The sequence below is a fragment of the Diceros bicornis genome, chromosome 34 (genome assembly GCF_020826845.1).
Source record: "Diceros bicornis minor isolate mBicDic1 chromosome 34, mDicBic1.mat.cur, whole genome shotgun sequence".
NCBI lineage: Eukaryota > Metazoa > Chordata > Mammalia > Perissodactyla > Rhinocerotidae > Diceros > Diceros bicornis.
This window is the reverse complement of record NC_080773.1, coordinates 28,070,632-28,096,909: the sequence shown is the minus strand read 5'-3', so window position 1 is coordinate 28,096,909 and position 26,278 is coordinate 28,070,632. Positions and strand designations below refer to the sequence as shown.

Genomic DNA, 26,278 nt, shown 5'->3' with positions numbered 1-26,278 from the left:
GTTATTTTAATTTTCCTACGTCATGAGGAATATATGATTCTATAAACCAGCACCATTCAACAGACTGTTCCGTGGTGATGGAAATGTTCTACCAATATGGTAGTCACTAGCCACATATGATTACTGAGCTCTTGAAATGTGGCCAGTGATACTGAAGAACTAAACTTTTAATTTATAATTAATTTCCATTTAAATAGCCACATGTGGCTAGTAGCTACTGAATTAGTGCAAAACTATCAGGGCATGTATAATCAACATGGGGAGATAAGACATGGACATTTTTTTAAAAAGCATTTATATCCTGGATTACTTACACATTGTTAATAGGAGTCCTTCCCCCCTCTCCATCTCAAATAAATAATACTCTCCTCAGGGAAAAATTTATTTTAGGATTTTTCTAACCCTACCTCATTCTAAATACAAATCCCTTGATCCAATTACTCCATGTCCATTTCACCTAATGTACAGTTTACATACTCTGAGTGTGTTAGATAGAGTCTGAAGATACCACTTACATATAATTCAGCTAACTCAATGCTCATTCAGGAGGGCAATGACATTTCTGTTTCTTTCATCACTGTGTCCTCAGTCCTCAGGTGCAAAGGAGGTACATACTTGATAAATATTCATTGAATGAACAACTAGATTCAGCGTAAGGCTATTGTTTCTTAGGTACCTCTCAATGATATAAAGTACTGGTTTTCAATTAATACTTCACACTGTCCTTGGGAAACTGAACTGGTATTATGTATGTGTCCCAAACTCCATTAATCAAATACTGCTTTTTCGGACCAACCACTTATAAAGTTTTCCATTTCTAGCAACATCCAGATCCAGTTGACTTACCTCTTTTCATAATCACAGTAATGTTTTGCTTCACTTAAAAGATCTCGGCATTCCAGAAATGAGCTGGCAAAATTGAGCAATCAGGATGTATGGGCCCTGGGGTTAACATCAGATCCTCTCTCTATATCAATGAATATATTTAATGTACGATGAATTTATCAGGCCTTTCCAGTGTCTGCATTCACATGATTTCTGTCAGTACACACTTATCAACTATGTAATGAGCTAGAATTTTTTTGCTCAATCTTTTTCTACATTGAGTGTAACTGAGTTTCTTTCCTATGGGTTGAGACATAAAATGTGATGGAACTTATCACTGAAGGCACTACCACATTTGCTACATTTATAAGGGTTTTTTTTCCCCTATGCAAATTCTCTGCTATCTCCTAAGGGTGCACATGTAGCACAAGGCTGTTCTGAAAGGACCATGTTTCTATTTGCCAGGAACCCACAGATATTTAATGATGTCTGAGGGGTTACAGAAGGTATTTACATAATCACCAAGTTAACAGGGTTTCACTTGTATATAAGGAGCTGTGACTCTCTGCAGGATTTTCCACCTTCACTGTGTCTTTGGTTTCTCCCAGGTGTGTATTTTCTTATGTTTAATAAGGCAAGACTCCTAGGCAAAAGCTTTCTCACACACAGTGCATTCAAAGGATCTGTCTCCTGTATGAGTTCTTCGATGGACAATGAACTGATGCTTCGTGGTGAAGGCTTCCCACATCCCTACATTTATGAGGCTTTCTCTCCTGTGTGAATTTTCTGATGTTTAATGAGATCCTGACTTCTGAGAACAGGATTTTCCACAGTCACTACATTGAAAGGGAGTCTTGCCTGTATGAACACCCTGGTGTGATATGAGGCCGAAGCTTTGTCCGCATTCACGGCATATATAAGGTTTCTCTCCAGTATGAGTTCACCAATGCACAATGAAACTGACCTGGGTAAAGCCCTTTCCACAATTATTCCACATATAGGGTTTCTCTCCAGTATGAATTTTCTGATGCAAAATGAGACACGAGTCAGCACATATATAAAGTTTCTCTCCTATATGAATTTTCCAGTATTCAGTGAGCCTGAACTTTGTGGTATATGCTTTCCCACATAATATTACATCCATGAGGTTTCTCTCCCGGGTGAATTCTCTGATGTTTAGTGGGCTGAGACTTCCTGATGAAGGATTCCCTACATTCACTGCATACATGGGGTTTCTCAATTTTGTGAGCTCTCTGAGGCGTAATAAATTGACCCTTAGTGCTGATGGGTTTTCCAATTTCAGGCAATTTTAGTATGAATTTGCTCATGCTTTGTAAGGAGAAAGGATTTCCCATCTCCATTACACTCAACAGGATTCTTTATTTCACAGCTTCTGTTCTGATTGACTAAACTTAAAATTGATTTCAGAGTTTTTCCATGATTTTGCCTTAAAGGAAAATGATGTTGGTCTGGATGAACAATATTTTCAAAGGCATTATGCTCAAAGCATTGTTCTATTCTCTTTAGACATCTTTGGTTATGCAAGTGTCCCCACAGATGATCATCGACTTTCTTGACTTCTAGGAAAGAAGGGACCAATGAATGCCTAGGTGTGCATTGGCTCTTTCATGTTGACTGCATGATCTCAGTACAAAAGAAACTTTAATAATATTCCTTATTTCTTGGACATTGGTAAAAACACAATACACAAAAATCAAGTGGCAAAAACAGTAAGTATACAAACAAGCTTAGATAATTCACAATGAATAAATATAGATTTGGCTGCTTTCTAAAAAGTGCCTTGCAAAACATGCAGAGATAGTACACAACAAGAAAGTCACTGTTACAAGAGAAAATAGAGGTGGAAGGAAAACCTGATTCTATGTAGAGCTAGAAAACATCCAACCCTCCTCCCACCATCCACCATGCTCCCTCAGTTACTAATACATAAATTCCAAACAGTCAGCCCGGCAATAAAAGTTAAGGCTGCCTTGATTACTCCATTTACCCACGTTTCCATTCCACCAGTTCCCCCACAAATACTATCTAGGATTAGCCTTCACATGACTGGCCTCAGGCCAAGCTTTTGGCAGTCTCTCTCTCTAGTTAGAAGACTATGAATTTAAGGATCTCTGTTTGGAGTGAGGGCTGGACGGTGGAATTTCATAGCAAGGGAGGTGGAAGAAATAGACAGAGACACTGTGACAGTGGACAAAAAAGGAGGAGATGTGAGAAACCTAGGAAGATGTTAAGGAAATACCTTTTTTCCTTCCTATGTGTTTCTTTCCTGTGAGTCTCCTTAACTACTGACACAGAACATTTTACTTCTGACACTTCTGGTCACCAAATGTGTGGAGGTTTTTCCCCACAACAGGCAACTCTCCAGACACCAGCTGGGTGTCCTACAGTTCAACTCAATTCTATCTACCTGGAGATAGCATCAGATCCCACAGGTTAAGGACTCAATCCCATAAGACTGCCCCTCTACACATACACACACACATTTCAGATGCCAGTCATAAGCCCAGGTTGTGCTTCTGACCAACCGGCTATAGACTAGAAGTTCCAAAGACACCCTCCCCCCACCTTGGGTTCTATTAATTTGCTAGAGCAGCTCACAGAGCTCAGTGAAACACTTATGTTCATCAGTTCATTATATAATAAAGGATACAGATGAACAGCCAGATGAAGAGATACATACAGCGAGGTCTGGGAGGGTCCTGAGCACAGAAGCTTCTGTCCCAAGGGAGTTAAGCTGTGTCAACCTCCCAGTGTGGGTATGTTTGCCAACCTGGAAGCTCCCTGAACCCCATGCTTTTGATTTTATGGAGGCTTCATCATGTGGGCATGATTGATCATTAACTCCATTTTCAGCCCTTCTCCAAGAGAATAGGGGGCAGGGCTGAAAATTCCAAGCTTCTAATCACAGCTTGGTCTTTCCAGTGACCAGTCCCTACCAAGGAGCCATGCAGGAGCCCACCCAGAGCTGCCTCATTAGAACAAAAGACACTCCTATCGCCCAGGAAATTACAAGGTTTTCAGGAGCACTGTGCCGGGAACCAGGGGCAGAGACCAATAGACATATTTTCTATTCTCTCACAGAACACAACTAGGCAAACAAGAAAAAAAATCAAAATGTACATAAAATAAACAGGGATCAGATCTCAGAAAAAGAAAAAAGGGTAAATTTTCCTGTAAACTCCTACAAAGAAAAAGCTCTCATATGGGAAGAAGGATATGAGGAACTGCTGTTTAAATAGCCTCTGACACTCTCACAGCCACGGCACCTTCTCTGACTGATTAGAATGTGACTTCCTCGGCCGCCCACCTTGCTGGTTCTCACCCCCTCACCTGGACAGGTTCGAGTGTGGGTTTCATCTTCCATTGTCCATGGTTCTTCCCCTTGCTCCAACCTGGACAGTGCATCTGGCTGCTGGATTGATACTCTGTTCATGGGAAATGACAGAAGATTTAGACACATTGAATTGGGCTGGGACGTCAAGATGGGAGAATGTTACATGTTAGGGACTATACAGTTTCACATCTGCAAAGTAGTGGTTTTTCCCTCAGGAGAGGGAACTATATATATGCATTCTTGTCTGGTGCCAGAGAAGGGTCTGAGAATCTACCACTTAAAGGACTGTAGAGACTCTGAAGCATTAAGCAGCTGAGAGGAAAGGCCACTGATGAGGCAGCCTCTGAGTGACACAGGGGAGCTGTCCTCACCCACTGACACCAGGTTGCTATAGTTCTCCAATATCACGTCCTGGTACAGGTCCTGAGCAGGGGCCTCCACAGCCACATCTTCCAACATGAGCGATTCCTGTAATAATCCAGTCCTATTTAACATGAAGTATTTCCCTTTTATTGATACAGAAGGAATGGTAAGGAAGTTGTTCTGCTTATTTTTACCATATAGGCTGCACCAATACAAGCAGTTTTTTAAAAAAAAAAAACTTTGTAGTAGAAGGAAAATACCACTGGAATATTCTGCAATTATACATTCATTATTCCATTTATTCAACAAATTAGAAATTTCTATAATGTGTAGCCATTAAATCCTCTTACTAACCAAGAATCATATATATATATGAGCACTTATTTGCCAAACACTATACACATTTGGGTGACGTCAATATTAATAAAACATATTATTACATTCATCAAGGGCCTTCCCAAACTTGGTGGATCAGAATTAACCATGTAGAGACAACAGATGCCAGAGTTACAAGATACAACATGTTTAATAGTGTGTTTAAAATGTTGTAGGGAACAAAGTATTGTCTAAAGAACAGAAAACTATAAAGACACAGGCAGAGTTGAGAAAAAAGTATTTCTGAAAAAAGCAGCACACGCACATGCACGCGCGCGCACACACACACGGGTGCATGCATATGTTAAAAGCATATTAGAGCTTTGAAGGGACAATTAGTGAACTAGAAATTACCCAAAATGCAGCACAGAGCTACGGGAGTTAGGGAGAATATTCCATAAAACCATGATAATTCACTAGAGGGACTGAGAACTCATCAAAAGCTCACGGTTACAGTTCATTACAGTTAAAGGATAGAGATTAACATCAACTAAGAGAAGAGGCACAAAGGGCAGAGTCCAGGAAAGTTCCAAACCTGGAGCTCCCAATTGTCGTCCCCCAGTGGACTCATGGGCAGTGTTCCTTTCTCTGCATGTGTGACAGCAGGCTGGGAGTACTGCCCACCAGGGAAGCTCACCTGAGCCTTGATGTCGAGAGTCTTTACTGGGGCTTGTCACGTCAGTCTGGTAGGACACCCAGGTGTCTGACTTCAGTCTCCAGCCCCTCCAGAGGTCCACTGACACCACGTGATCCATAGCCCCCACCCTAAATCACAGTGTGGGTGTGGTCTAAAGCCCCCACTCTAAACACATTGTTCACATTTGGCTTGGCCCAAGGCCCCCACCCTAAACCACACTGTGGGTTTGGTTTTTCCTTTTTCCTTTGCTGATTTTAATCTCTATCCTTTCTATAATAAACATAACCTTGAGTATGACAAGTTTTCTGAGTACTGTGAGTCCTCCTAGCAAATTATCAAACCTAATGGTGGTCTTGGGGAGCCCCAACACAAAAGGGAACTTGTTTGGTAAATATATCTATCTATATAAATATTAAATATATACATATAGGGGCCGGCCCAGTGGCATAGTGGTTAAGTTTGCGCACTCCGCTTTGGTGGCCTGGGGTTCGCAGGTTCGGATCCTGGGCGAGGACCTAGGCTGCTCATCAAGCCATGCTGTGGTGGTGTCCCACATACAACATAGAAGACGACGGGCACAAGATGTTAGCTCAGGGCCAATCTTCCTCAAGCAAAAAAAAAAAAAAATTAGTGCTAAATATATGCATACATATGTTGCCTTTACTTTTTAAAAAATTGACCTACTTGATTCATGGATACATTTTAAAGATAAAAAATTCCAATGATTATATATATATTTCATAGATATGCTAAAAGACTCAAATGATTATATATATATATTTTAATGAATAATCAATTATCAACTCAATCTCTAGGCCCTCTCCCTTCCCCAGAGTACAGGGGATGGGGTTGAAAGTTCCAAGCTTCTAATCATGCCTTGGTCTTTCTGGTGACCAGCCCCCATCCAGGAGCCATCCAGGAGCCATCCAGGAGCCCACAGAGAGTCACTTTCTTAGAAGAAAAGAAGCTCCTATCACCCAATTCCAAGGGATTTAACAGCTTTGTGTAAAACACTCCTATCAACCCATCACTCAGGAGATTACAAGAGTTTTAGGGTCTCCGTGTCAGGAACCAGGAGCAGAGAATAAATACATATTTCTCATTATGTCACACTAAGACTTCGGGATTAAATATCTTGCTCAGGAACACTCTGTGTTAGAGCTACAATTTGACCCCAGCTCTGCCTGTCTCCAAGCACATGACTTTAACAACAGTTGCATTCCCTTACCAGATACCCTCATAATAAAACTTAGCTCTCTGCTACTACCTTGTAGGAGTTTACTACCCAGAGTCCCCTTGGAGGATGGCCATATAGTCACAGACGCAAGACTTGAGCCTCTGAAGTCATCTCTTACAATACTCAGTGGCACATGAAACACCATAAACATAGAAACACACAAACTGCAAGCTCCATGCTTGCCCCCAAAGCAGCAGATCCGACATCAGCACTCCCATGGCTTTCTACAATCCAAACTCGGGAGCTTGGGTGAAAGACTCCCAGGATAAACCACCGACTTCTTGGATCTTCTTGATCTCATCTTCCACCATTCACGGCCACAAACCATTCTCTGATGAGCTTTCTATGACTCTCCTGCATCCTCCAAACTCACCTCTCATCCTGTATCTCAAATATCAGGGCAATTTGGTTAAGGCCCCAGAACCTTCATATTTGACTCCGTAACACCATCAGAGGAAAAGGTACACAGCCCAAATGCAGTGATACTCAGGGGCAGAAATGAGTGAATGCAACTTCTTAGACGCATCCAGGGTATATTCCTTCAAAAGTCAACTCTCCTTTCCCCACGAGCATCCATTGTCCTCCACTGAGGGACGGCTGAAGAGCTTCCACTTCATTCTTCAGCCTAAAGCACTTTCAATATAATGGACTCTCTCCTCTCACCTGTGGTGGCTGCCTTAACATTGTCCCCAAAGGGACCAACTGCTTTTGCAGGAAATATGTGTTTGTGTGTATAATATATGTATGGGTGTGTGTGTGTGTTTGTGTATACAGTCATGCACCACATCACCTGTTTCAGTCAATGACAGGCTGCATATATGACAGTGGTCCCAGAAGATTAGTACCATACAGCCTAGGTGTGTAGTAGGCTATACCCTCTAGGTCTGTGTGAGTACACTCTATGATGTTTGCTCAATGACAAAATCACCTAATGACACATTTCTCAGAAGGTATCCTTGTTATTATGCAATGCATGACTGTATACATAAATAGTCCTTGAAGAGGGATTTAGACTTATCTGAAGGACTAAGGGGAAACTAACATTCAACAGGTCTGTCCCAGCAGCTCAGAGGTCCTAGGTCTACAAAGCTTCAGCCTCTAAACCACAAACACACATGGGCTTCCTCAGATACTAACCATATGACTATATTAATTGTCAAATCTAGAAAAGACACAACCATTTACTGACAACCTGCCAGCTCCATCAGTTAGCCCAATATAAACTTCCGAACTTGAACGGCATTCATTGAAAAGCAGCACTGTCATGGGCTGAATTGTGTTCCCCCAAAATCTATATGTTCAAGTCATAGCCTCCAGTACCTCAGAGTGTGACTGTATTTGGAGATAGGGTCTTTAAAGAGGTAATTAAGTTAAAGTAAGGTCATTAGGGTGGGCCCTAATCCAATATAATTGGTGTCCATGTAGGCAGAGGAAACTTGGACAGAGATACACACAGAGGGAAGACCATGTGAAGACACAGGAGGAAGGCCCTCTACAAGCCAAGGAGCGAGACCTCAGAAGAAACTAACCCTGCTGACACCTTGATCTCAGACTTCAAGCCTCCAGAATTGTGAGACAAAAATGTCTGTTGTTTAAGCCACCCAGTCTGTGATACTTTGTTATGACAGCCCTAGCAAATACAATCACCCCTCAAATCCAGTTCTCCATCACTGAGCCATACAAGGCAGAGTGACCCTCTGAGACCCCAAACCCTGATCTCAGTACTCTCAGTTCTTAGCCATGTACAACTGCATACAGTATGTGGTTACCTGTACTAAGGAGAAAGGAATGAGGCTTCAAACGTATATAAATGTTTCTCTAAAATACATGAAGATGGAAATGGAGCATTTGAGAGTACTAAATAACTAATTATTATAATGCAGTTAACATTTGGCAAAGAGCACACTTAATAAATGTTAGCAATTTTTTTTTTTTTTGGTGAGGAAGATTAGCCCTGAGCTAACATCTGTTGCCAATCCTCCTCTTTTTTGCTGAGGAAGATTGGCCCCGGGCTAACATCTGTGCCCACTTTGCTCTATTTTATATGGGACACTGCCACAGCATGGCTTGACAAGTCGTGCATTGGTCCGCGCCTGGGATCAGAACCTGCGAACCCCGGGCCACCGAAGTGAAGCTCGCGAACTTAACCACTACACCACTGGGCTGGCCACAGCAATAATTTTTATGAAGGCGAGGGAGTGGAGCAGTACAAGCTATAAGTTGGTACGGCTTTCTTAAATAAGGCGAGCTGGAATTGTCTACCCCATTAACATTTTATTTACCTGGAATGCCAATGTCTGAAAGGTGAGTTCAGCACTTGGTCCTCAGGGGTTAGGGCAGGCCTGGGCACTCCATTCGGGGACCCTGACTGAAGGTTTCAGTGAGAAAGACACTACGCCTGCTATGATAGGATGTGCAGATTCACAAGACAAGAAGTGGAGTGGATCTGAAGTCTGAGTTGAAGAATAATCCATTTCTGATTCTCTGCTGAAGAGCATCTGTCTCAAATCCATCCTTTTAGAGGCCATTATTTTGCATGGTTACCAGTGCGAGCTGTGTCTACGACACTGACTGGCACAGTACAGATGCTCAAAAAAAATATTTGTTGTAGTGAATTACTCAAAAACCCAGAGTTTGGAATTCAATTATGAGACAACCATTCCATAGCAAATTTCCACTTTTTTTCCTTATAAGCAGTACTCACTGGTTTTAAGCTGGATTTGTCTTTATTGAAGCAAGGGAAAGAACCCTGTGTATAAAAGAGGACAAGGGCCCCATTTCCCAGGAGAGTGAGAAGGAATGATGAGGCTAAATCACGTCTCAATTCATCACGTCACAGAGGAGCCAGGATATATGAAATGGTGGCAAGTCTAAAAGGTGACAGACCTGTGGACAAATGTAAGGGTTCTTCTCCAAGACATCTGAAAGGATCTCACCTTCACCCATCTCACATGCTGCCCTTCATTTTTAATGTTATTTTCTTCCATTAATTGGGCTTATTCTGTGGATCCTATTCCTTCTCTGATCTGTCCCTTTTATATTCTGACAGGAGCCTCTATTCAGGATTTTTTTTTGAATGTTTCTTGGAATAACACTGATCCTTAGAATTTCTTTTCAGTAGCTCCTTTCCTCCAGTGACAAAAATAATTTTGATTGACTACTCCATTATGTCATTCACTCATCTTTCAATGCTACACATAATTCATTTCTATTTTTCTGTGTGCTGGGGAATATACAATAATCTATAAACTATCAAAGAATTTATAATCTAGGTAGAGAGATAAGACACAAAACATTTTTTTTAAAGTATCCATACCCTATTTTATGTAAGTAAAATTAAGTGAATCCTTTCATTCTCTCCCTCCAAATAATATGCCCCATGAACAAGAAATTATCAGGACACTTTGTTCCTTATACCGTATGTCCCTTTCAACAAATGTAGGTGCATACATCCTTTGATTACATTTGCTAGAGGGCAAAATTGCTATATGCATGAAATCTAGCTTTAAAAAAGTTGCTAGCTCACAGGTAGAAAGGACTTTTTGTTTAGTTCATCACTGTCATCATTCATAGATCCTAGACAGTAGCAGGTAAAGGAAATAGTTGTTAAAGTTTTTCTGAGTGGTGTGTGTGCCGGATGGGAACTGTCTTCCAGGGTAAGAGCTTGGCTACTAGGTTACTCATGAGTTTTCAGCTTTGTTCCTTGGGGTAATAGTCATAAAGTTAAGCAGATCCAAACATGCTGTGTTACATTATTGAACTAAATGTATTCAGTTTCTTTTGAAGGACTTCTAGTCTGAAATAAATTGAATAAATTTAGAACCAAAGAAATGCAAGAGCTAACCATATAATGATGTTGAGTGGAAAAAGACTCGTGCCCAAAAAAAGGGAGGGAGGGTGCGCTGTGTTATAACCTTAACCAATGATCTGCAACACAGACAACCTCCTTTGAATTAAGGAGACACTGACATATCAACTAGGAGTTTGATTCAAGGGATATTGTCCTAAAATGTACACTATGTATATTTTCTGATGTATGTTAGAATTTTGACAGAAATCTCTAAAATATTCTTCATTTTCACAGGGCTTATTTGCTTCATGCATTTTTCCTGATATTTTGCTGAAGGTTTCACAGTTGGTGTGTTCAGTTTTATTTCTATATGATTTCCTCTGCCAAGTGATGAGGCAGAATGTAACACTGACAACCCTGCCACATTCAGTGCCTTCAAAGGTCCCAGAGTTTCCCTCCTGTGTGAACTCTCTGACACCTACTGATGTCTTATTTCTGGTGAAGGACTTTTCCACGGTCATTACAGTTCTACCAAACAGGAGCTCACTGATGATATGTGACCTATGAAGCATTGAGGTCTATCTTTCCCCAAAAGGCTTTCCCATTCTCTGTATTCACACCATGTCTCTCAGTATATACTTATCAGCCATATAATGAGCTAAAAGGTTTTATTCAAGGGTTTTCCACCTTGACTGTACCACAGTTTATTCCTGAGTGTTTTTTGTGACATAAAATATGACGTAACTGATCACAGAAGGCACTACCACATTCACTGCATTCATAAGGTTTCTCTGTGCCAATTCCTTATCTGCTGACGATGGACATCTGGCATCTGGCTGTCCCACAATGGCTACCTTCCTATCTGCTAGGAGCCCACTGACATGGAATGAAGTCTGAGCTGCCACAGGAGGTGTTTGCCCATTCACCGTATTAACAGGGTTTTTCTCCTGTATGAGTTCACTTGAATGTGAGGAGCTGTGACTCTTTGAGAAAGGATTCTCCAACTTGACTGAACCTACAGGTTTCTCTCTTGCATGAAGCATTCCCTTATGATAAACAAGGCATGACAAGTGGGAGAAGGCTTTCCCACAGTCGGAGCACCCATAGGGTCTCTCTCCTGTATGAGTTCTCCGATGTCTATTGAGGCATGACTTATCTCTAAAAGCTTTCCCACAGTCACTGCATGTATAGGGTTTCTCTCCTGTGTGAATTCTCTGATGATTAATGAGACCAGACTTGTGTGAACAGGATTTTCCACATTCAGTACATACAAAGGGAGTCTTTCCAGTGTGGAATCTCTGATGTGATATGAGGCATGTCTTCTGGCTGAAGCCTTTCCCACATTCAGTGCATACATATGGTTTCTCTCCAGTGTGAGTTCGTTGATGTATAAGGAGATTGCCCTTCTGAATGAAACCTTTTCCACATTCACTGCATATATAAGGTTTCTCTCCAGTGTGAGTTCGCTGATGTACAATGAGATTGCCCTTCTGAATGAAGCCTTTTCCACACTCACTGCATACATATGATTTCTCTCCCGTATGAGCTTTCTGATGTGCATTAAGCTGTGATTTCCAGCGGAATGTTTTGTCACATTCAGTGCATTCATATGGTTTTTCTCCTGTATGAGTTCTCTGATGCTCAATGAGCCTGGACTTTCTGGAGAATGCCCTGTCACACAGACTGCATCCATGAGGTTTCTCTCCTGTGTGAACTCGCTGATGATTAATGAGCCAAGACTTCTTCATGAAGCCTTTTCCACATTCATTGCATACATGGGGTTTCTCTCCTGTATGAATTTTCTGATGAATAAGTAGCCGTGATTTCTTGGGGAAGACTTTGTCACATTCAGTGCATTCATACTGTTTCTTTCCTACATGAGTCTTCTGATGTTCATTGAGCTTGGACCTTCTGGAGAAGGCTTTCCCACATATACTACATCCATGAGGTTTCTCACCTGTATGGACTCTCTGATGATCGATGAGGCGAGACTTCTTGATGAAGGCTTTCCCACATTCAGTGCATACATGGGGTTTATCTACCTTTTGAGTTCCTTGATGCTTAATGAATTGTGAATTTGCATTCATAGAATTTCCACATTCAGGTAATTTAATTTCAGTACGAAATTGCTCATGCTTTGCATGGAGGAAGGATTTTGCATTTCCATTAACTTCAACAAGGTTCTTTACTGCATAGATTCTGTTTTTGTTGACTAAACTTAAATTTGATTTCAAAGTTTTCCCACGTAAGTCAGATATATCTTTTTGCCATGAAGGAAAATTACTTGTACTCTGATGAACGTTTCCATATGCATTATGTTTATGGCATTGTTCCATTCTCTTTAGACATCTTCGATTGTGCAAGTGCACCTGTTGATGACCATCATCTTTCTTGATTTCTAGGAAAGAAGAGAAGAATGAATCTTCCCATGAGCTTGGTAGAGAATAAAATTATTTCACAAACAGCTTTGTGTAGGTTGGTTTTATTGACAACACTATGACCTCAGTTTAAAGAAACTCCAAGTAAATATGTTCGTTATCACTTGGACAAAAGTAAAACACAATAATAGAAACAAAGAATAATAGAAATTAAAAAAATATAAACAAAATAAAAGGTAAAAAGTCAGTGTATAAACAAAGTTAGATCATTCAAAATGAGTAAATATAGATTTGGCTGCTTTCTAAATGTGACCTTATGAAGCATGCAGAGATAGTAAAATAAAATCAAGTTACTATTAGCACTAGATGACAGAAGAAAAAGGGATATTTGTTTGAAAATTATGTGGGACACATTCATATGTCCAGAAATCCTTATTAAATTATGACTATCTACTAAAAGCATTGTACTAGTGATCAGGATATAGAAACATATTCCTTATTTTCACTGAGCATATGTTCAAGTTAGGGAAAACTGAACAAGAAAGCAGGGATAAAGGCGGCAGGTACAAACTGCGAAAAGTGGTTTGAGGGAGCAATGGAGAGCAAAGTGCAGGAAATCAGGATATAATCTGGAGAGAGAAAAGACAAGGCTCACTCATGGTTTCAACATGGGGGGATTAACAAATGTGAGAAATCAAGTATTATTCCTAATTATTTGACCTAGGCCACTAGATAGGTGGGTTGTGGCTTTAATGAGATGGGAAATATTACTGAGGTTTGGAATATGAGGAAATTAAGTGTACGTTTCAAAGCATATCAACCTTCAGATGGGTTTTAGATATCCAACACAGACATGAAGAACTCAATTGGATATATAAATCTTGAGAAAGGTCTTAACCACAGATAACAATGTGGAAATCATTAGTATATAAATATTATATAAGGACAGAGGACTGGATAAGATCATGTTTGGAAAAATGTGTAAACTGAAAGAAGATGAAGGCATGGGACCAAGTTTATAGATACTGTAGCAATAAGAGTTTGGGTTTTAAAAAGCCCACTGAGGAGAACCAAACACTCTATACTGATACGGGAAATAAACACTCCTATACTAAGGAAACTACAGTCATGTGTGGTTTAACAACAGGGATACTTTCTGAGAAATGCATCCTTAGGTGATTGTGTGAACATCATAGAGTGTACTTATGCAAACCTAGATGGTATAGCCTACTACACACCTAGGCTATATGGTACTAATCTTCTGGCACCACAGTTGTATAGGCATATTTGGTCCGTTGTGGACCAAAGCGTTGTTATGCAGCACATGACTGTACCAGGGTTTTAGGAGCTCTGTGCCACCAGGAACCAGGGCCAATGACCAAATATATATTTCTTATATCACAATATCACACTAGGGAACTGTCACCTTTTTCAGTCACATTTTGTACTTGTACACATGTAATATTTAAATTGCTCCCATTTCAATGTAATGATCCCCAAACCCACATCTTGCCATTAACAGCATCTTCTTTCAAAATCCTACATAGACATCTTGGTTTCCATCATTTAAGGGGTCCTAAAGGATCACACTTCTGATCCCAGAACAAGACTCTTAGCAGTTTTGCCTTCTATTTTTCTTAGAAACTCCTCAATGTACTTTACTATTGCTATACTGTTGCCACCCAGTTAAAGGGTAAGACTACATATCCAAGGAAAATACAAATTCAACATACAACGCCATTGTTCTACCCCAATTACTAACAAGGTCCACAAAAGTCAGCCTGGAAATAAAAGTTATGTTACCAAAGATCACCCCATTTATCCACATTCACACTCCACTCGTTGCACAACAAATACCTTCTAACATTGGCCTTTGTGTGACTGGCTTCAGACCAATCTTTTTTTTTTGACAGTCCCCACATGGGCTTGCCCATTTCCAGCTTCACACCTTCATTCTTTGCCCTTCATCATCTTTATTCAAATCCTAGATATGCCTCCTCTCCATCATTCCCCCATTCTACATCACTCTAACCTCTGTTTCCCCTAAATTTCTAAAGAATTCCCCAACTTTACTGTTCATTTTGACAATTAACTTCACACAGCCCTGAACTGTAGCAAAAGATGCCTCATTCAAAAGCTAATCTTCTACATATTACACGTATATTTCTATTTGCTACTAAAATCTTATCTTAGACTGTATTGCTTTATTTCTCACTAAATTCAATCTCTTCTAGCACATATTAAGGTTGTGGTTCACCAACTGGACTCAAGAGGGCTTGCTTACAGCATTATATATAGACCAGCCCAGGCCATCACCCCAATCTAACAAGAACACACTCTCAAAAGCAGAGGTCTTGATTCAAGCATTAGGAGACCATACATTTAACAAATTCTCATCTTTCTGACTGCTAGTTGTCCAAGGCTCTTCTCAATCTGTACTCATAGCATAGGAGATCTCACTCAGTCCATATTTCTATCTCTAGTCCTAAATTCTCCTTGAACTCCTCAGGTATATCCAAATGCAGCAGAGTGCTCCACTTGGATGTGAATAAGCTCATCTAAATTACAATGTGCAAAACAGAACTTATGATTTCACAACCCAACATCTCCTTCTCCACCTCAGGAAATGGCAACTCCACTCCTCCTGGGACTCATGCCAAAATCATCGTCCTTCATTTGTATTTTTCTTTCATACCCTATACCTACTTCAACAGGAAATTCCTTCTGTCCTCCTTTATAAACATGTTCAAAAGCTGACCAACCCTCACCCCCTCTACCCAGGTGGAAGAAAGCATTCTGTCTGCACTACAGCAATAGGCTCCCAACTGGATTTCAGGCTTCAACCTCTGACTGCTACTGTCTCTTTCCTACAAAGTAGCCAAAGTGATTGTTTTAAATATAAATTATTTCATGTCACTCCTCTACTGAAAACTCCCTGATGTTTTCTCATCTCATTATTTAAAAAAAAATCAAGTCCTTGAAATGCCCTTGAAAGGTCCTATGTGACCTGTCCACTTCAAACTCTAGCTACCGCCACACTGACCTTATCTCCATCCACTGCCCTTCTTGCTCATTCCACTGTATTCACACTAGCTTCCTTGAGGTTCCTCAAACACACTCCTGCCTTGGGCCCTTGAACTTACTATTTTGTCTACTCTGGAACACAATTCACCTAAAGGACCTACTCACATCCCTCATATAGCTGCTTAAAAGCATTCCACCAGAGAGGCATTCCCATTCCTAGAGGACCTAAGATCACAGTGCCTACACTAGATTCCTAGCTGCTAAGAGCTGCTCCTGGCCCCCTCACACACTATTCCATTTTGCAGTTTTATTGATCTTCCTGGCACTTTCACCACAAGACATTGTATTTATATATTTATTTTGATGAATTTTGTGTCTCCTCCTTTTAGAACGTAATCTCCAAGAAGAATTTTCTTGTTGTTGTTCTTCACAGCTGTCAGTGCCAGTGTGTGATAGGCTATCAAAAAACATTTAAGGTAATCAAACAATATTTAAAGCAATGAGCCAAGGAAAGATTCTCATGTATGGAACACACTGGAGAGACTCCTTTAAAGATAGTTGACTTTGAGTTTAGAAAAAGGAAAGCAAACTCTGTATAAGCGAGATGATACCATATCATGGAGGTCGCTGACAGAAGAGAAATTTCCATTTTACATGATTGGTAATATGATTAACTGGGACTTAATGTCATCAGACTATCATAAGGAAAAGGAAAGCTTCAAGGGAATGAATCCAGCCCACCAGTATCATTTAAGATAAACTAAAATAATGACCAGAAAGAACAATTACACAAGGAAGTTAAAGCACAGCAGACATGAGGTTTAATGATGTGGTTTGAATTACTAACAGAGAATGAGAAATTTTAAGAAATGAACAGAAATAGAAAAGACTTGAAATAAACAAGCTGAGGAGGTAAGGAAGCATCTAGGAAAAATTACACTTCACTCGCCCCCGGTTTCTGACACTGTGCAACTAAAACCCTTGCAATTTCCTGGGTGATAGGAGTGTCTTTTGTTCTGATGAGGTGAATCTTGGTGATGATCAGAAGCTTGGACTTTTCAGCCCAACCTCCATTCTCTGAAGCAGGCAGAAGGGGTGGAAATGGAGCTAATGGTCAATTGTGCCCACATGATGAAGCCTCCGCACAGTCCCAAAAGTATGGAGTTCGGGGAGCTTCTAGGTTGTTGAACACACGGAGATTCGTGGAGAATGGTGGGCCCGGAAAGGGCATGAAAGCTCCAAACCCCTTCTCACATACTTTGCCCTATGCATCTCTTCCATCTGGCTGTTCCTGAGTTATATCCTTTTATAATAAACCAGTCATCTAGTCAGTAAAATGTTTTTCTGAGTTCTGTGAGTCACTCTAGCAAATTAATCAAACCCAGAGAGGGGGTTGTGGGAACCTCTGATCTACAGCCAGTCGGTCAGAGGCACAGGTGACCACCTGGACTTCTGATTCGTGTCTGAAGTGGAGGTGTGGGCAGTCTTGCCAGGCTGAGCCCTTAACCTTGGGATCTGATGCTGTCTACAGGCAGCTAGTGTCCGAATTGAATTAAATTGTAGGACACCCAGCTGGTGTCACAGAGAATTGCTCATTGTGGGGAAAAACCCACACATCTGGTGTCAGAAGTGTTGTGAGTGTGGTAGTGGTGTGAGAGTGAAGGAGAAACACAGATGGAGGACTGTTTACCTACACAGCCAGGATATGTGATGTAAATAACAGAAGGTACTACAGACTCAAAGTTTATGTCCCCTACTAAATTTACATGTAGAAATCCTAACCCCTAATCCAAGACAGGGCAGATGTTAGGGAGCGAAATCAACATTATCCAAAGGAGCAGGAAGGTGCAGCAGCCATAAGACAGTGCTAACATCAAATATCTCTCACTGGAGAGAGGCACGGAAGGTGGAATTCCATAGCAAGAAAAGTAGAAGGAATAGGTAGTGATATAGTGAAGAAGGAGGAAGAAGGATAGTAAGATTTGAGAATTCTAAGAGGAAAACAAATCGAGACCTAGATGAAATAATAAGGGGTGAAATCCTCTAAACACCTAAAGGAAAAAGAGCTCTTCTATGGGAGATTTGTGGAGGCTCAGTTTACATGTCCTCAGACACTCTCACAGCTGTGACTCCTCTGAATAACTAGAATATGACTTCCTCAGCACCCTCCTTGCTGGTTCTCTCTCACTCACCTGGACAGGTTTGACTGTGGATTTCATCTTCCATTGTCCATGGTTCCCCTCGTTCCAATCTGGAGAGTGCGTGTGGTTTGCTGCCTTGATACCCTGTTCGTGGGAAATGACAGAAGGGGTAGGCTCTTTGAATTGGGCTGTGGCCTGCCAACATGGAAGAGTGCTATATTTTAGGAACTATGCAATTTGCAGGTTGGCAAAGTAAAGGCTTTTCTCTCAGGAGAGGGCACATTATACTCTCTAATCTGGGACCAGAGAGGAGACTGAGAATCTACCACTTCAGAGTACCACAGACACTCCAGAACTTTCAGAAGCTGAGAATGGAAAGGCCATTGACTGGGGACCCTCTGAGTGACACAGGGAAGCTGTCCTCACCCACTGACACTAGGTTGCTGTAGTTCTCCAACATCACGTCCCGGTATAGGTCCTTCTGAGCAGGGGCCAGGAGCTGCCACTCCTCCCTAGTGAAGTCCACAGCCACATCCTCCAGTGTCAGCAATTCCTGTAATAACACGGTCCTGTTTAATATGAGTGTTTCTCTAGTTACTGAAATAGAAAGAATGTGAAGGAAGTCGTTCTGCTCATTTTCACCATATAGGTTGCAGCATCTATATACTTAGGTGTTTTGATTTTTGATTTTTTACATTGTTAAAGAAGCCAAATCTATCCATGTTCGAACCTACGTCTAGAAAAATATTCTGTAATTGTGCGGCCAACCATCATTCAACAAATCAGAAGTGTCTGTAATTAGCATTAAATCCTCTTGCTAAACTAGAAACATCTGCAATATATATATTTGAAGCATTTGCGCTATATATATTGTTTTGAAGCAAGCAAATATTTGGTAGCCATTAAATATATTCTAGTGATATCAGGATGAATAAAACATATTCCTGTATTCACCATGAATCTTCACAACCATTATCAGAATCAACCATGAAGAAACTCCAGACACAATAATTACAAGATAGTATATATTAAATAAGTGTGTTATGTGTTAGGAGGAATAAAAGCATCTTTCCAAAACATGTCCAAAGAACCAGAGACTACTAAAGAACATTAAGCAAGCTAAGAAAATAAACAGCATCCTTCAAAAAACATATAAATACATATACACATATAATTTATATTTACATTACCAGGCAGGTTCACAGCATATCAGATACATTGAAGAGATAATGAACTGGAAGGTAAATCTGAAGAAATTACTCAAAATGAAGCACAAGGATGAGCCAGCCCTGAGGGCCTAGCAGTTCAAGTTCAGTGCACTCTGCTTCAGCAGCCTGGGTTCTATTCCCAGGCGTGGGACCACACCACTCATCTGTCAATAGCCATGCTGTGGCGGCAGCTCACATAGAAGAACCAGAAGAACTTACAACTATACATAACCATGTACTGGGGCTTTGGTGGGGGGAGGGGGAAGAAAAAAGGAGGAAAACTGGCACAACTATACACAACTATGTACTGGCGCTTTTGTGGGGGCGGGGGAGGAAGGAGGAAAACTGGCAACAGATGTTAGATTAGGGCGAATCTTTCCCCGTGGAAAAAAAAAAACTTCCTGCTCAATTGTTGGTAGTAGAAAACCTCATGCTGCACAATGGAGCTTATATTAAAAAAAAATGCAGCACAAGAACAAAATAATGGAATATAGAAAAGAGAGAATAATAAATATAGAGGATACAGTAAGGTCTAACGTTTCCCAATTCAGTTTATCAAAGAGCAAATACAATAATGGAAAGGCACTACCCAAAGATCTAAGGGCTGAGACAGATGCATCTGTCAATATCTATACAGACATAGATGGACACACAGTACAGTGACAGGAAGTACACACTACTGTCCATTTGTTCAGCCACACTAGAGGACTAGAAAAGAAGTGTATGACGAGGAATCTTACTTTTTTGCTCTATGAACTTTGTAATCCCTGGAGTTGTAAAAATGAATCCAGGCACATTTGTATGATTACATTTTTAAAAGGCAATAGAAGATGAGCAGTAGGGTTGGCTTTGATTACAGGTAAGGAGAGTGTACTATCTTAGATAGGGAGAAGTTCTACAGCAAATCCTCTGGGATGCCAACAACTTTAACAAACAATAGCACTTTCAACTCCTGACTGCCAAATCTGAACTCAAATACCGGGTCAGCCACCTGTTCATACAGGACCTTTGAAAGTCATGCAATTCTTCCATTTTCTTAGGTCATCTAGGTTTTATTCCTAGATTAACCCTGACCACCACAAGGCTGGATCCACGGGTCACCTTATGGTCCCATGAAGAACTGTGCCTACTGAGTTCTCTTGGTCTGTTCACAAAGGGGTCTCTGAGGAACCTGGCTCTTGCATTTATGAGAAGGTTGAGGTTAAGGACATTGTCTACCATATCACCTCTAGGAAGAATCCTTTTTAAAAAGTCCTGAGACCTAAGTGCCATGAATTACACAGTGACATCCTCTGAGGAACTGGTCTGCTTTCTCCCCAGAGTCAGTGCATATTCTGTGATCATCATAATTCCCACAGGATGTGATGGCTGTCAGAGAAATCAGACATAAGTTGACAGCTAATACAACCCGTAAGATTCTCTAGTCACACATGATGTGCCAACATTAGTCACTTAGTGTAGATCCTATGAAGAATATACCCACGATCCTACTTTGCCTTATGTTGAAGTTAGAGTCTAAATTTATTTCTGCACCAATCCTACTTTACCAATTTATACTCTTCCAATTAATTCAATTGACTTTTAAAGTCCTCCAGAAATCAACCACAGAATGAAGGAAAGAATAAAACAAATCAGAAGTCACCTGGTCCTTGATCATTTTCTTCTGTTATTGGGAAATGGCCAGTAACTCGGATGCTGTGTCTCTAGTCTCTTCTTGAACTGCCCTAAATTTCAGGTTAGAAATCTTAGTCTCTGATCAATGGTGTCCCCACAAATGATGATATCCAGGTCTTGAAATCTCCTCCTCACTTCACTTGATGTATCTTGCTCCTGGATCCGAGACCTGTGGGCTGAAAAGTAAATTTACTTTGAGTGTACAGTTCCTCTGGCCCCAGATGTTGTCACTGCTACTGTCACTCACCTGATTTGAAGGCCATCTGTCCCTTTATTCGGAGCCCCAGAGACTATTATACTCTGGAGCAATAACACGTAAGATTCTGAATCTGTCTTCTTTCTGTGAAGTGGAAGTGGGGTGACCGTGAGAGGGGAGATGGGAAAGGAGAACTAGCACAGCACGATGCGCCCGCCGCAGGGGGCTTCCCACACAGAGCAGTTTTTGGGAAGAGAACATATAAAAGGTGAGGATCTGGACATCTATTCCTTTATTTTTTATTGTTTTGCTGAGGAAGGTTAGCCCTGGGCTAACATCCGTGCCCATCTTCCTCTACTTTATATGGGGACGCCGCCACAGCATCGCTTGACAAGCGGTGCGTCGGTCCGCACCCAGGATCTGAACCTGCGAACTCTGGGCAGCCCGAAGCGGAGCACACAAACTTAATTGCTATGCCACCAGGCTGGCCCCAGGACATCTATTTCTTTAGAACCAGGTGTGCTCATGTACCTGTTCAGAAGTCTTTGTACACCTAATGTGTAGACGCACCTCAGTTTGAAGACAAATTTACTAAGCAAAGCATTATCTAACAGACCATCTTCACTAATCATTATGTGAAAGAAACAAAGGAAAACTAATAGAAAAAAAATTAAAACATATAGAACAAAACTATCACTTGTGCATATACATGTTTAGTAAACGTAAAAAACCATGCATTATATAAAACAAGTTCAAGAAAGAGGTTATTTCTGGGGAGGGAAGAAGGAGATGGACGACAGGATATAACTTAAGTTGCATTTGCATCAGTTTCTTTCTTTAAAAAAGTGCCAATGACAAAAAACAATCAAGCACATCATGGAGGAAAATCTCACTGAGTGAAAATGGCAGAGTAGGAAGTTCCAAGGGCTCATCCTCCAGAGAAACATCAAAATATCAAGTAAAAACTGTCAGAACGCTGAAAAACAGTCAAAGGTTCATAGCAACAGAGTGAACTCTGAATGAAGAAAAAGGCAACTTAAAAATGGTAGGAAAGGGGCCGGCCCAGTGGTGTCATGGTTAAGTTTGCGCTCCACTTCAGTGGCTGGGGTTCGCAGGTTCAGATCCCAGGCGCGGACCTACACGCTGCCCATCCAGCCATGCTGTGGCGGCATCCCACACACAAAAAATAGAGGAAGACTGGCAGAGATGTTAGCTCAGGGCCAATTTTCCTCATCAAAGAAAAAAAAAGAATGGTAGGAAAGCCCTGTGCCATTTTGATTTGCCTTTTCTTCACCCCCTCCCCAGTTTGGTGGTGGTCTTGGAGATGGCAGCCGGCCTTCCCAGAGTGAGACCCTGGTTAGGTCCTAGAAGGAGCAGAGCAGACCTTATTCGAAAAGAAAGGTGTTTGTCTCTTCTAACCTGTCTTGGGCCTACCTGAAGGATGGATGCAACATGCTCATCCCTGTTTCACCTAATTTGGAATTCACTCAGGGAGGAAAAGCAGCAGGCATTTCTCAAAAACCTTCTAAGGCAGACGAACAACCTGTAGCTGCCTGGAACAAAAGATTAGAGTTGAGGCACAGCTGAAAGGCTGGGAAGAAGAGAGTTTCTTTGGGAAATTAGGCTATTCAAAAGCACCAGTGTACACTGGGGAATTCATAAAGCCACGTACACACACAGGGCAACGCCTGCTCAGAAAAGACCTGAGAAGATCCTAAGCTTTCCCTCTGGCTGATCTCTATGTTCAGTGCAAGCAGGAAATGAAGGCTAAGACAGGGTTGTAAATGGCCTAGCTAAGCACCAAAAGAGTACCCCAGGACATAACATACAACTAGGAAAACAGTATGCCAAGTGAGTGAAAGAAGCCAGACACAAGGGTCACATATTATATGATTTCATGTGTACGCAATATCCAGAATAGGTAAATCCATAGAGACAGAAGGCAGACTGGTGGTTGCCAGGGTCTGGGGAAGGCAGGGATGTGGAGTGACTGCTTAATGGGTACAAGATTTCCTTTTGGGGTGATAAAAATGTTCTGGAACTAGATAGAAGTGGGTAGTTGTACAATACTGTGAATGCACTGAAAGCCGACTTCAAAATGGTTAATTTTATGCTTTGTGGATTTTGCCTTAATTTTAAAAAAAATCAAATACATCCTACAAACGTCCAGTGAAACAATATAAGTACTTTGTCTAAAGCCAAAAGCAAGGCAAGGATGAGCAGTATCGCCACCATCATCTATAACTATTCTGGAAATGCTACCCAGTTAATTTGATAAAGAATCAAGTAAGATTAGTCAATATTAGATAACAGGGAGCAATTATAAGAAGTTCCCCCAATATGATTGAGCAAGAGTCAGAGTTTCAGAGATTCGAGTCAACATAGATCAAAAATAAGTTTTAGTCAGATGGCTAATTATAGAATTTATATCTAAAAACTGATAGCATTTCAAAACTCACACTTCTTATAGCAGTGTTGCATGACTGAATATTTTTGGAAAATAGTTTAACACTTTGTATTGAATACTTTCAACAGAGTTATTACTAGAATCCAAAAATCTACTTCTAGGAATTTTTGCAAAGGAAATAATGGCACATACATGCAAAGTTGATGTGAAGGTATTATTTAAGTCTACTAATAAAGGATTAATTGAATAAGTACAAGTACACACAATCAGTGAAATACTATGCAGTTATTAAAAATGCTAACAATACATATTTAGTGAAAAGATATGTACTTCAAGGTTATGTATAGCATAAGCACATGAAAAGATGCTCAACATCACTGGTCTTCAGAGAAATGCAAATAAAAACCACAGATATCGCTTCACACCCACTAGGATGGCTATAATAAGAACATGAAAATAACAAGTGGTGGTGAGTATGCAGAGGATCTGGAACCCTCATACACTGCTGGTGGGAATGTAAAATGGCGCAGCCACTTTGGAAAACAGTCTGGTATTTCCTCAAACAATTAAACATATTTACTCCATGCCCCAGCAATTCTACTCCAGGTTTATACTCAAGAGAAGTAAAAACATGTCCACATGACAGCTCACACACAAATGTTTTATAGCAACATTATTTATAATAGCCAAAACGTGGAAACGAGCCAAACAGCCATCAGCTGACGAAAGGAAAACACAATGTGCTGGATCCACACAATGGAATATTATTCAGGTATAAGAAGGAATGAAGTACATATACGTGCTACCACACAGATAAACCTCAAAAACAAGAAGCCAATCACAAAACACCACATGTTATATGAAATGTCCAGAATAGGCAAATCCATAGAGACAGAAAGTAGATTTGTGGTTGCTTGGAGGTGAGGGGAATAGAAGGATAAGGGGTGGTAACTAGAGGGTTTCTTTTTGAAGTGATGAAATTGTTCTAAAATTGACTGTAGCGATGGTTGCACATAACTGTGAATATACTAAAACCCACAGAATTGGACACTTTAAACGGATGAATTTTATCATATGTGAATAATAAAGCTATTACTAGAAAAAAGCTATGAGTAGAACTCTAATTATAAGCTTAAGGAAGTATTTAGGGGGAAATGTATAAATGTTTTCAACTTATGTTGAAATACACTAAAAAATGTAAAAAGATACACTAATGACAAGTAGAGGAGTAACATATGGATAGATATGTGATAAAGGAAACACAATAAAATCATGATGATAAAATCTAGGTGATAGGTATACAAATATTCAAATGTAAAATTCTTTAAACTTTGCTATATGTTTGAAAATTTTCAGAATAAAGTCATGAGGAACCGGGAAGCTCATAACAAAAAGAGTTCAGAAACAAAATAAATATTTTTAATGCAATTGCTCTTCTATGTAATAGTAAATTGAAAGAAGAGAAAAAAAGGTCAAAGGTAAAAAGACGCCATTCACAATGGCAAAAAAATTAAAAATTAAGGTGGAGATGAGAGACAGGGAACCACACCCCTGAGTAAATGCAGAATCATAACCTGCTCCCAATAGTGATAACTTAAGTACTTAAGTGATAATCTTAAGTACTTAAATTCTATCTAAACGAATGCACATATTGAGTGATTCCGCTCATAATGGCACGGTTTGCCTCTTAGTATACTGTTACAGAAATTTACAAAAAAAATTTTTTTAAAGAAAAAATTTTATTATATCAATATTTATGATATGAAATTAAATGCACAAGGCTAATTTTACCAATATTTCAGCAGTTTATTGGAATTGTGAAAATCAAGCATAGAAAAATGAAGACTAAAAGGGAAATATATGAAAAATTTAACAAATGTTACCACTGGGGAACAGAACTGGGTAAAAGATGTTATTTTACTTGTGTTAGAATGATGATGAAATATGTACGAGTGTGTGTGTGTGTGTGCGCGCGCGCGCGCGCGCGCGTGTGTATACACACAGTAAACTTGCAGGAAAGACAAAATCCTCATTATTAGTAGAAACCTTACCACTTTAGATGTGCTTAATCCTCGATCTCCAACAAAGCTGTCATATCTACACAGTGGAGAGGAAGAGATGTGGGAAGCCAAAGGCGATTTGCAAACTAGGCCATGAAGAGGGGCTGGGACCCGAAGGACTGAGGGAGAAAGGAACGTTGGAACTTCAACCCACCCACCAACCAGCTTCAGCCCTCCCAGTGACTGACACACCTGGACCTCCTCAAGCAGCAGTCACACCCCTTAGGAATAATCCTGAAACCTGGACCAGACACCGGCGTGTACTGACCATGAGCCCCTCCTCCTGTCACCGAGCCTCATATTTAATCCCGAATCCAACCACTCACAGCTTTCACTGACAAAACTACTCCCCACCCCAGTCCTCAATCACTACACTACAGACAGCACACCAAACTCTCACCACGGACTTAAAATCGTCGATCTCCACCAGCCTTTAATCCCTGACCACCAGAATCTTTCAGGACTGACCCCAAAGGCACCCCAACCAGACACCCCAGCCGCCAACTCCCACTTGCTTCCTCTCCGCCCACGGACTCCACGGTCCTCTACCCCACCCGGACACTCACAGACGCCTTGGCCCTCTCACCCTGTTCCACCGAGAGAGCCAC

At 40.7% G+C, this 26,278-nt stretch overlaps 1 protein-coding gene and 1 pseudogene across 1 annotated transcript; both read right to left on the bottom strand.

Annotated features, from left to right (window-relative positions):
• Nucleotides 1-1,097: 1,097 nt before the first annotated feature.
• Nucleotides 1,098-9,144, bottom strand: LOC131397290 (zinc finger protein 350-like; annotated as a pseudogene).
• Nucleotides 6,466-25,789, bottom strand: LOC131397286 (zinc finger protein 613-like). The gene is made up of 5 exons (XM_058530070.1): nucleotides 25,662-25,789; nucleotides 20,976-21,183; nucleotides 18,552-18,678; nucleotides 18,177-18,269; nucleotides 6,466-12,980 (listed from the first exon to the last, which is right to left on the bottom strand). The coding sequence occupies exons 2-5, from the start codon at nucleotides 20,988-20,990 to the stop codon at nucleotides 11,287-11,289; spliced, it is 1,929 nt and encodes a 642-aa protein (XP_058386053.1). The 5' UTR covers nucleotides 20,991-21,183; nucleotides 25,662-25,789; the 3' UTR covers nucleotides 6,466-11,286.
• Between the last annotated feature and the right edge of the window lie 489 nt (nucleotides 25,790-26,278).

Bases quoted from the DNA above. Each gene is read 5' to 3' on its own strand.
- LOC131397286 (XM_058530070.1), bottom strand. The intron at 18,270-18,551 runs GTGAGGACAGCT...TCCCACGAACAG, and splicing joins CAGCAACCTAGTGTCAGTGG to GGTATCAAGGCAGCAAACCA. The intron at 12,981-18,176 runs GTGAGTGAGAGA...CTTCTTTCCTAG, and splicing joins CCACAGTCAAACCTGTCCAG to AAATCAAGAAAGATGATGGT.